We start from the raw sequence: 12,554 nt of genomic DNA on the forward strand, positions 1-12,554 counted from the left end.
TTTGACAACCTATTAAGGGCTAGACGATTTACCCAGTTTGGACCCATTGGATCACTGCCATGCTTGTCTCAGCATTGAATGCAATTCTAGTTAATAGTGCCATTCCGACTCCTTTGACATTGGATTGGGGGATCCGATAGGGCGACCATTTATTTCAGTGCTTTTCATCATCCTCATTGACCTTTTTGCTCATATGATCAACCTTGCCTAATTTACTAGTCTCTGAAGCATTAAGACTAGAGAAGAACATCTCTATTAATTAATTTTCTAGTGACATGATTCAATTTTATAAGGTGGTTTTTACCTCAGGCTCTAACATCAAAATGATTCTCCACCTCTTTGAGTTTGTTTCAAGTCTCAAAATCAACTTTTAGAAATTCACTGTGCTCTACGTTTTGGATAATCCCAACCTTCATTAGTGGGTGGCCATGCGGGGTTTCTTTAAGATATCCTTCCTAATCTAATACCTAGGGCTTCTTTTAAGACTTGGCTCCTATCTCGAAGAAGAATTGGACACCAGTGATCAACAAGCTTGATTGGCGCTTTGGAAAATGGAAATTCCAAAACTCTTTCAATCAACGAAAAACTAATCTTTATTGGCTCAATTTTTGCAACCATCCCTTCTTAATTCCTTTTAATGTTTTAGATCCATTTTGACATCTTGTACAAGATTGACTGCATTCAAAGATTATTTTATGGCAGGATAGGCAACACACCTCGGACTTCCACTATCTTATTAACTGACAGACTATTTGTAAGTCTAAAGACAATGGATATTTATGAGTTATCAATCTTTGTAATCAAAATTTAGCTATGCTGAGTAAGTGGTGGTGGAAGATTCTCATCCTTCAAGCTAACATATGTTGGAAGAACTTCAATCCTCCATTCCTATGAAAAGCTCATCCCATTGAAAGAATCTTGATATTTTTCTTGTTCATACTTTTGAAAGTGTGTTATTAAATCCAAAGAAAGCTTCAAATATGTGTTTCATACCAAATTGGCAATGAAACTTCTCACTTATCTCTAATGTTCATTTGTGTCTTTGCATTCCAAGCATCTCAAAATCTAGATTCCATTATTGTTGAAGAGCTAAGATGAGAGTCATGTTGAGATATATCTTTCTTATTTTTAGTATATATCTAGAAGACCCGATCAGGTCAGGAGCTATTGGAGATCAAAAGCCTAACCATCGGTGGAAGTTCACTGTTGATAACACTTATTATGTTAAACCTCACTATCAATTGGTGGAAGTTCACTGCTGATCATAAGCCTTGCCCTTCTTGATAAGCTTGAATTAGTAGAAGATATCTTTTTTCACTATCCCTATACTCTTATGGCGGTTAACAGTTAGGAATTAATTCGATTGCCAATTCCAGTCATAACTTCTATGACGGCCAAATGAACCCTCTTCTTCCCTCCATAAGTCTTCGATGTTTTTTCTCTTTATTATCTATTGAAAAGTTTAGAGAAAATACAACAATAGATTCTTTTTCTCTTTATTATCTACTGAAAAGTTTAGAGAAAATACAACAATAGATTCTTCAATTTTAAAGTTCTCAGTTGGTTTTCTTCTTAAACTGACTGGTGTCTTTTGGTTTAGAGTTTAGGAGAAAGTGGGAATCATACTACCTTTATGTTTCATTTTCTTTCTTAGTAAATTCTTTCCTTTAATCTTATAACTGGGTCAACTTAATAATTATAAAAACCATGCTAATCAAATCATTATTTTTATTTTGGCAAAAAAAAACTAGCCCGAGCGGCAATCAATCGGAGGCGTGAATGCAAGATGCCAGCGGAATGAAAACTAGCCCGAGCAGTAGTCAAACGGAGGCATGAATGCAAGATGCCAGCGGAATGATCGATCAAACAGAGATGCGGGCTGCTTCCTTCCCACCGCATCCTTCCTTGTGTGTAAGCGAGTGAAACACACTAAGCTTAGTTTAATCTATTATTGTTTCATCTAATTATAATAAATGATTGACCAAAATCACTGTTTTATTATTATATTTTTTCATTTTAGGTAAGGTTACCATTTTATTTAGTCTTCTCCCGTATGTAATGCTATATATATTTTTTTAAGATAATGCTATATATAATTTTTAAGAAAACTCTTAGTATTACAAAGTTCGATAAGAGTTACAAAATTCGATAAGAGTAAAAATAAGTAATTATGAACTTGGAAGCTCACAACCTTCTTATGACATATTATGAACTTAACTTAGTAAATTCTAAATTCTTTTTCTGAAAAAACATATTCGTTAAAAAAAATTAAAAGATATATGAGAAAAATAATTCAAACTATTAATTATTACTTTAATATGATAAAAAAAACTGGAAGAATATTAAGTTTCTATAAAATTATATATCACACAAATAAAACCAAAATATTATTATATAAATCAAGAACAATTTTAATAAAAATAAATAAAATTTCTCTTCCCTTTTTCTTCCTCAATTAAAAATGAAAAGAAAGAAGTGTTTCCCAAAACCAAAAACCACCTTGCAATCTATTTATCATCCATTTACACTAAACTATACAATAATTGATGTCTGCCATAAAATAAACCAACAATTATCTTAATTTGTCCATAAGACACAAGAAGACTATCACAAAACCCATCTTTTATTTATCCAGCATCTCTAGGCTGTAGCTCATATACACAGGGCCCATGCACACACAACCATAACAACGACCATCCTAATACATCCATCATTTAAGAAAGCTACGTACGATGCATGCATTAAAACCCTGTTACATAACAAAAGATCTACATTCCATGCACACACTTTAAACCTCCTCCTTTTCCTCCTCCAAGATCTCTTTTCATCCATTCACAACCACTCCACCTGCACACCATCAACAAACATACATATATAACAACGTAAGAAACCTTCATCACTACCACACAAAGAACGAAACCTCGTTCGTAATAAAAAATATTTTTACTTTTAAAGATCCCTCAACTTCAATAAGTATCTATTATAATGTTGGATTACTAGTATTTCTCAGTGATTTATGAGTTACCAACTTACCATTAGGGTGGAGAACTTGACCAGTAATATAGGAGGAATCAAAGGAGGCCAAGAAGACGTAGCAAGGAGCGATCTCTGTGGGCTGCGCCGCCCTCCCCATGGGCACCTCCTTCCCGAAGTTGGCCACCATCTCCTCCGGCATCGACGCCGGTATGAGCGGCGTCCAGACCGGGCCGGGGGCTACTCCGTTGACGCGGATCCCCTTGTCGACGAGCTGCAGCGCCAGGCCGCGCGTGAACGCCACGATGGCGCCCTTCGTCGCCGTGTAGTCGAGCAGCTTGGCGTTCCCTTTGTACGCGTTTATGGACGTCGTGTTGATGATCGACGCTCCTTCCTTCATGTGCTTCACCGCAAACCTTCAAGCGAGAGAGACGAGGAAATTTATAAGAAAAACCCTATAGTTTGCCGTTATTATCATATCATATTATATACCCAGTGAAAGATAAAAAAAAACTTAAATATCCAAAGCATCCTTTCAGCCTGAAATTTTCTGTTACTTCCAAACAATAAAAATAAAAACAAATAAATTGGAAATCAAAATGCCTTAGATCCTTTAGTTAAGGTTATAATCTCAAGAGGAATGATGTCAGGAGAAAGACAGGATCAGTTTAAAATTTTCTTCGAAAACTGTAGAAAAGAAATGTTACTTGGTGACGAGGAAGTAGGAGAATATGTTGGTCCTGAACACACGCTCGAGCTGCTCTTCAGTGATGTCAGTGATGGAGGTCTGCACGTACTGCTCCGCGGCGTTGTTGACGAGAATATCGATACGGCCGTAGGCGTTGAAGACCTCCTCTACCACCTTCCGGCAGTTGTCTTCGAAGCCGAGATCGCCGGGGATGGCGATGGGGTCCTTACCGTTGGTTCCCCTCTTCACCTCCCGGAGCATCTGGAGCGTGTCGTTGGCGTCCTTGTCCTCGTGCGACTTCACATAGGTGAACGCCACCGTCGCTCCCTCTTGCGCGAAGCAGTGGCACACCGCCCGCCCTATGCCGGAGTCGCCGCCGGTCACCAGCGCCACCTTACCCTGCTTGCAAAACTTAGATCTAACTAACCACGAACCGAATCAAAAATCATGTGCAAAAGAGCGAGAGAGATAGGAAGAAACTGACATGGAGTTTGTTTGCGGGCTTGTAATCATGGCTATGGGCTTGGGGAGTGGGCTCCATGAGGTGCTCTTTCCCAGGCTGGGTCTGTTGCTTCTGGGGAGGGAACTGCTGGCCTCCGGAAGCCATGATGCTCCGATGTGAGCAAGGTCTGGAACAGGATACCTTAAAAGGAGAGAGGAAGGATGACGAGAAGACGAAGAGTGGTAGTAGTCTTAGAAGGGGAGAGTAGCAGTGTGGTCTTGGATGCAAGAGAAGAGAGCATTCAATGATCCGAAGAGGAGGATGGAGAAGAGAGATTGTGGGAGGTTAATAAGAGGGAAGTAGGAGAAGGGTGGAGTGAGCACGTGTGATGGTGCGTGGCATGACGATGTTAGACGTGAGCGAGAGATCTACCTATGTATTCGCACGCGTCGCCTCCTCATTAAACGTAGTCTCTTCCTCTTTACCGGTTAAGAGACCCTTCTCATCGGTTTTTTCTTAATCACTTTATTATGGTTCAAACTAATTAATGTAGAACTGTTAAAACTTACCAACTAAGCTCTTTATAAAGATGACCAACTTAGGACAGTTGAAAGAGTGCCACTTCATGTGTCTTTGATGGAGTAAATGAATTCATATTATATACGTATCCATGTTACACCACCGTTATCATCTTAAAAAAAAAGAAAAAAAAAGAAAAAAAAAAGAGAGAATTAGTTATCTAGAACTTTTGCAGCTGACATTGTTACTTCTAATGCTCATTTGATCATAGAGACGGTTGACAAGAAGTTGATTTTTTCCTACAAGGGCATTGTTTAGTTTGAGGTTAAGTGCCGAACTAAATTAGTTAGTCTTATTTTTTATTGATTTTTTTAAAGAGTAAATTTAATTAGATATAAAAAAGGTAAAAAAATGTTTGATTACTTAATTAGTTTAGAGGTCTCTAAACGAGTTTAAGGTTTGCTAAACTTAAAGGGTTTCCTAAACTTAAAAAGAAAACAAAGCTCGAACTCGATTAGCTAGTCTCATTTCTTAATCTTAATTTTTTGAAGAGTTTGATTAGTGAATTAGTTTAGTGGAGGTCCCTAAACTCAAAGCAAACAAGACATAAATCTTTACAAAATTAACCAATTCCGGTAGAATTTTGTAGGTATCTTTCCTTACGACTAAGGAGGTTATAGGATCAACTCCAATCCTAAGCAATTTTCAGAGTTGGAGTCGATCCTATGACCTCCTTGGTCATAGGGAAAGGTACCTACCAACTCTATAAGAATTGATTCTTGAAAAATTTAGATTTCACAAGCAAAAGTTCTTTTTATAGAGATATTATCGAGGCATCGACCCCGTTTTGCTATAATCCGATTGCAATTAAATTCTAAACCTTCTTTAAGCTTGCTTGCTCTACTAGCTTGAAGGAAGGATCAATGAGTAGATTGCTCAACATCTTAGTCTAATTCCAAGAGAGCATTAACTAAAAAAAAGAAAAAGGGTTGTGGCTTGCCCATCATCTTCCATGATTCATCTTCATTTCCTATGAATAAGGTCAAACTCGGGCTAGTTTTCTCCTCATGAACAAATGCTTTGTGAATAATTAAATCTAGGACTATATAATGAACCTTCAACTTCATAGGCATTGGCATGCACCAAGTTTTCCTCTTCATTTTCTTCTATGGGCAAAGTCAATGTTGATGGCAGACGAGAGTGCAGACTCATAAAAGACTATATGCTTTTGTTTTTATTTTTCCTCGTACCTCAAATATTTTGAGAACCACTCTAAGAATTTGGAGCCTGACTCTAATACTATTTAAATATTTTAAAATTTTAGCTTTGTCCTACAAAAACTTAATCTAAAATTTTAAATTATGTCTATATCTTTTATTAAATAATTTAGTTAGTCAAACTAAATATATAATTAGTTTTACTAATTAATTTTTAATAAAAATAGTAGTATTGGATCACAAGACCTTTAAAATGAGTTTAATATTAAATTATTTTAAGTTATTTTTAAATTTTTTATTTTTATTTTGTATAATATAATTTTGATGTATTTAATTAAAATAGTATTAATTTAAAATTATTTTTAAAACTATTGACTATTAGTCTTATTTTAAAAATAATTTTCTAACCATATATTTCTTATTAAAAAAATAATAATAATATCAAGATAATCTATTAAGTAATTTAAAATATAATATATATATTAATTAAATAATAAATATAGAGCCGAATGCATTGAAGTGCGCCAGGCTGATGACTCTATATTTGGAGCCTTGGAGATGCTCTTAGGGATGAAATCAACCGGATAAAGTTTCTTTAGAAGAATAGAAACCACATATGCATCCTTTATCTTAGTTGCCTACATAGATGAGGAAATTTTTCATATCACAATTTTTATTTTTGCAATACAATTCACCATGCTGGAGATATCTTTAATATCAGAAGACTATCCAATGGGAGTTGCTCATTCTGGTAGCAACCCATTTGTGGTGCCACAGGCCAAAGGTTAAGTGGGTCAACAATGAGAACCTAAATACCAAACTTACCCACACTTCAAGGACCAGATTAAGGCTACCTTTACTAACTTCTATCAAAATCTTTGGGCTGCTGTTGAGTTATGTGATCCTAAATTACCTACTGATTGGTCTAATCTATCCCAAATTGACTAGGCTGATACTAATCTTCTTTATCAATCTTTGGCTATGCAGGGCAATAAGGCACTTATGGTTTTTAAGTTGAGATTAATTGTGCTTATTGAGATATTATTGGTCTAAGTATTTCTAATGATGTGTTATATGTTTTTTTTAGCATGTTACTCTCCCCGCCCAGTGGGCCTTACTTATATTACTCTTATGCCAAAAAGTATAACTAGATATATATATAAACAAAGAGCCTAATTAAGATATGTAATATTTGTTATAGAATTATTGCTAAAATTTACTTAATACATGTTAGATCTAATGTCAACTTTATATACAGGAGTCTACTTTCTACAGTTCACTATTTTGATCCTTCAAGAACTTCTTGGCATGCAAGAAAATGTAGTGATTCCAGAAAAAAAAATCATAAATTAATAGAATAGATTTTTTCTAGGTGCCAGGAACATAATGGTAAAAGTTCATCAAGTTTGGTGTTCTAGATCAAATGTAACATTTCAAATATGTAGTTCTAAAATTTGTTGCAGGTTATCAGTGTGAAGTATAAAAAAAAAAACTAATTGCACAGATCAATATTGGCTACCATAATTTATGCCAGAAACATGCTATGGAAATTTCATCGATTTTGGACTTACAGATGACTACTATAATATAGGTCCTTGAAATCAACCAGGGGTCCCCATTTGTATCAGGCTAGTCTTGAATAGATAGATTAAGGGCAGTTCTGCATTAAAAGCCCAAGTCTGATCATGGCACAACAAGAGTGATGATAAGTTCAGTAATTATGAAACCTCCAGAAATTAAAAAGAGACAATGATTAAATATATTCAAAATGTTTTGATGTAGAAGCATCACTAGAATATCTACAGGTGCTATTAACAGTAGCAGATTAAAGATGTGCCTTCTTTTGTGAAGGATGGGGATAATAAAGAGTTGTATGATATCTTACTATGCTTTCTGTAGAATCCAGAAGAAGAGCAATGTAATCCATGTAAAAAGAAACAGAAGTGATTCTGAGAAGGAAATGAGCTAATAGATGAAAGAAACACATCTTGCATGCGCTCTCTCTCTCTATCTTTTCTTCCTTTCACACATATAATCAGTTAGACATTTCTTTTAATGTTACTTCATCTCACATTAAAACTCTAGAATAGCTGTTGACTAGTTTGGTGCTAGTTATACATCAATATATTTCAATTTTTGAAAAATCCAAACTCAGGAAAAGAACCTTATGGGGTACAATGTTTTAAATTGGAATAGCTATGCAACCTCCAGTTAGGCAATATATATATATATATAGAAGAATTTTGTACAAGGAAAACTGAGAAATGGACACTTATCTCCATTCTCCACAACAATACAGTTGAAAGATGTAGTTTGATTATGGTAATCGTTATGAAGGGTATATACATATCTTGATATAGAATGGCTAATTGGGAGAGAAAAAAAAGTGTCAAAAGCAAGGAAAGAAAAGAAAAGAAAAGAAAATTACTGGACAAATAGGACAACCATTAGGTTCTATACTTCTATGGCACCACATATATACATATACCTAGTGACACAATAATATGTAGCACACCAACTCCCACAAAGAACTCTTATGCAAATGCAGTTCAATTCAAGAAGGCAAACTATTACTTCTTTTCTTTTAGTTGGAAAACTTTCATACTTGGAACTCTGGAATGACTTTCATAACACAGCAACTTCAACAATATAGGAAGAGGTGATGGCAAAAGAAACATAGATTCACTATCTTAAAGGAACTTATTATTGAAATTGAAAAGTCAATTAATACAGGGATGACAAGAGCAAAAGCAAAGACTAAGCTCTCTCTCTTCTTCCTAATGCATAAAGAAAAAATTCACCGTGGTAACTGATTAGAAATGCTAACATTTATGAGAAAATCAATATAATTAGGTGAAACAAACTTCAAGACCTTTCCCTCCGGCTTCAACCTTCAAGCAGTGAAATCCATGAGACTCGAGCTCAGCAGTTACCTTGTCCACAATTATGCTTGATAATACTGATTAATGTGTCAAGGGACCAATGAATGTTAAGATGTAGAGCACAGGAACCTACGAAAAGCAGGTGCAACATGAGAAAATAAAAAACCTAGTACATACTAGCATCATGATTTCCCATGAACATATAATGGAATAACTTGCCATTTGTAATAACCTGAAGAGAAAAAGATTAATAGTTCTATTGTGCTTGTGCATGCCACATTTAGATGGCACATACATATCAGCCAAAGAATTATATGACTATTTAAAACACATTCATGGAAAGGAAGAGGAGATAGCAATAACTCAATAACAATGAAATCTCATACCATTGTTCGTGCCTACTGACTACTATTATATAAGCCTTTATATGGTGAAGAGGGTTATGTGGCCATAAATGAACAGAGTAAGAACATATCACCGGGAAAAGGTACTTTTCTGGTTCATATAATATACCTTATTAAATTTTGATCTAATTCACGTGTTAAGATAATATCATGAAAATCAAAGTCATCGTGTATGTATATAGTATATCTAGTTAACTCATATTAAATATTCACAATTAAGGATGAACAACTGAAACTGTCAATACCCCTAGTTCTGAACTAATAACATGGTTTATCAACAAACAAAAAAAAAAAAAGAAAAAAAGAGAGAGAGAGGAAAAACTAATAACATGAGGAGATGTTAACATGTGGCCTTTTCAAAATGGCGAACGTGTTTGTCATTGACAGTTACTTAAGGTGGTAGACGAAATATATTCAAAAGATTATCCAGTTCATAATTCCAACAGACCAAATCCTTGTGACTGAATCCTCTTTGACCAAAGAATGATAAATAGCACCCTTGGAGAATACACTGCAACATTACTTACAATCTGCAACATGATCCCCTTAACTAATTTATCATGTTATCACTTACCTCTACAATGCCTACGATTTTTTAAGAAGACAATAATTCCATTTCAGAGTAACTTAAAAAAAAATTAATAAAGAGCTTAGCCATCTTGCTAGAATCAAATGAAAGCAAGAGGAAAACAGTAATTCAAATTTGCAAAACAGTTCCTTCTCCTCATATTTAAAGTATATACAGAGACCTCCTACATCCAACAAAGGATGTTAGAGGCCATCATGAACTAAACTAACCAAACCATTTATCTGGTCCTCTTAGAAAGGAGTTTTGGAAAGGCATCCAGTATTCCACTCCCCAACCAAAATTTCTATTTCAGACAAATAAATGCATAAATCAGTGTAATTGCTGTTCCTGAACAATCACTTTTGATAGAGAGACTCTGTATATAACAACATAATAACATATATATTCAAATGGCTCAAATCTTTTTCATTTTACATGATCAAAGCAAGATCAGAAGATAAGAACATAAAACTATTCCCTATGTCTTAATGACCAAAAGAAACATAAGGTTCTTGTACATAATCAATTCAATAAATACTTTAAAGAGACTAATGACAAAAAAAGGGCTACCTATCTGAGGCTTAGAAATGCCACTAAACTGGTAAACTCATAAAAGTTTTATCTTGTATACGGCGTATGACTTCATCACAAACAAAAATCAGATTGCACACAAGAGTTGAGCAATTAATGAGGGGTCATATTTAAGGAAGTCCAACAAAATGAATAGAAAAGAGTCATAGACACCTGTCATATGTCAAATGAACTTGGTGTCATTCTTATAAAGGATAAACCAAATTTCAGCAAATGTGCATAAGCTGTAATTCTGCAGTTTTTATCAAAGCATAAGCAGTAGCTCAAATATAGATGAAATGTAAGACCAAGGTTGTAAATCACATTATGAAATTCAAACAAAAAGTAAACTAAGATAATCAAAGCAAGGATACATGTAGGGAGCAAAGTCAACACACAGCCTCCACCTCCAGCTCCAGTTAGCTTAGAAGTCAATTTATACTTCAGAGTTGTGCGAAGCACCGTTTCTATAGAGGCATGACTAACCCCCATGCACTGGAGTAAACCTTGGTTCATCTCCATTAACTCCTGCAACTTCTCTTCCTTTGCAGTAATCGCTACTTCGTCCTGTGCAGATGACTCAACAATAGCCGACAATTCCTGGCTAATTAAATCGACTGCAATAAACACAGAAGCCATCGCATCTGGATGCCTGGATGCTCTTTCTGATACACCGGCAACCAACGCCTTAGTGTTCCTCCCAACCCTTGTATTAGTGATGAGCATTCTGATAGGCGTGCTAGATTTAATGTTAGTCAATTCCCCCTTCTTGAACTTGATCATGCTACCTGACATATAAAATGCACTGACATAAAACTCTATAATGCAAGATTCCTAATTAAGAAACAAGATAGTACAACATAGATATCATTCTATACCAAAGGTGCTGACAGTGTTATCGATACCGGAAGGCTTCCCATGAATAATCTTTTCACCTTCAAAAGCCCATTTATTCACCAACTCCAGCTCACTCTGCCCAAATGCCAACCAACCTCGCTTCCCATTCTTCTCGACGCAAATGGCATCGGAAAGTGCAAGAAGAGCCCCTGAAAGCGACACACAGAACGCCGCCGATGACCCCAAGCCTGAGCCCAGCGGAAGATCGGAATTCACAACCACTTTCCCAGGCTTAAATCTAGAACCAGAAAAAAAAAATTGAAATTTTAATAGCTAAAATAGAAAGAGAGTTATGCAGAACATAGATTAGTACCCGTGGATGGAGGTGTAGAGAAAGAGGAAGACTGAGACGCCAGACGAGAGCCAAATCTTGGCTTCGGGGATGTTGTGTTCGTCCACCAGGGTAGAAATCGAGCTCCAGATTTGTGGCGTGCACGGAATTGGGTTCCAATCCGGAGAAGGAACAATTCTACCACCACCAAAGGCTTCTTTCAACCTCGAGCATGGCCAGGAGAAGACTAGATTCATGTCCTTCAAGTCCAACTCCACGGATCCTTCACCAATCTCTGCGAAAAAAAGGAAAGGGAACTTGACATATCTAATCTTACTATCGAAATCACGAAGAAATTGGTAGAGATCGGAATGGGACCGGAGGGGGAGGGGAGGAGGCAATGGACGTGGGTGTAGAGGTCGATGGAAGAGGCGACGGCGGTGGAACCGTGGACGACGGCGTGCTCGCCGGAGAGGATGATCTTTCCCGGCGCGCGAGATCGGACCTCCATTTCTTCTTCTTCTTCTTTTCCTTTTTTTCTCTTCTCTCGCCCGCTGATTGCTTTCGTCGTTTGCACAGCAAGAGAGTGGAGTAAGAGCAAATCCAGAGGAGAATCTGTGTACGGGCCCACAGGTCAAACTATCGTTTTATACCAACCAACTTATATAGAGATGTACTTAATTTCTTTCTATCTAACCTCATACTCTCTAACTCTAAATAATACGGTGGAAAAATTATTTAATAGTTTGATGATTTAGTTGGATTTGATTGATGTCTAAATAATATGGTTAGCTTACAGAAACAGTTTGGTAGTGCAACGGCTCAGAATATGTCTCGACAATATTTGATTTAGAGCAATTGTTCGACGATGCATGTTGTCTGAATTCTAAATTAGGCAGCTAAAAATTCAGTGAAGTCTAAGTGTCTCTATATCTAAGAATGATTGACAATTTATCCAACTCATATCTAACCTTCGAACTTATAATAATAAAAAGAAAATAAATATCATTTTTTTCTATTTTTTATCTTATAATGTTTAAAGGAAGTGTTTGAATAATTCGCCGCCATACTCCAAGGCCTTGTTTCATTCATTAATATAATTACTTCTTCCAAACTTTTTTTT

At 35.9% G+C, this 12,554-nt stretch overlaps 2 protein-coding genes across 2 annotated transcripts; both read right to left on the bottom strand.

Moving 5' to 3' along the window:
- Positions 1–2,630: 2,630 nt before the first annotated feature.
- On the bottom strand, positions 2,631–4,712 carry LOC140761561 (glucose and ribitol dehydrogenase-like). The gene is made up of 4 exons (XM_073098948.1): positions 4,146–4,712; positions 3,681–4,060; positions 3,034–3,389; positions 2,631–2,847 (listed from the first exon to the last, which is right to left on the bottom strand). The coding sequence occupies exons 1-4, from the start codon at positions 4,266–4,268 to the stop codon at positions 2,825–2,827; spliced, it is 882 nt and encodes a 293-aa protein (XP_072955049.1). The 5' UTR covers positions 4,269–4,712; the 3' UTR covers positions 2,631–2,824.
- A 3,804-nt stretch (positions 4,713–8,516) lies between these two features.
- On the bottom strand, positions 8,517–12,060 carry LOC140760744 (mevalonate kinase). Its single transcript, XM_073097732.1, has 5 exons — positions 11,810–12,060; positions 11,474–11,726; positions 11,142–11,398; positions 10,638–11,051; positions 8,517–8,798 (listed from the first exon to the last, which is right to left on the bottom strand). The coding sequence occupies exons 1-5, from the start codon at positions 11,940–11,942 to the stop codon at positions 8,689–8,691; spliced, it is 1,167 nt and encodes a 388-aa protein (XP_072953833.1). The 5' UTR covers positions 11,943–12,060; the 3' UTR covers positions 8,517–8,688.
- Positions 12,061–12,554: the final 494 nt, after the last annotated feature.

Source organism: Typha angustifolia, chromosome 6 (assembly GCF_048772165.1).
Source record: "Typha angustifolia cultivar Huaian chromosome 6, ASM4877216v1, whole genome shotgun sequence".
Classification (NCBI taxonomy): Eukaryota; Viridiplantae; Streptophyta; class Magnoliopsida; order Poales; family Typhaceae; genus Typha; species Typha angustifolia.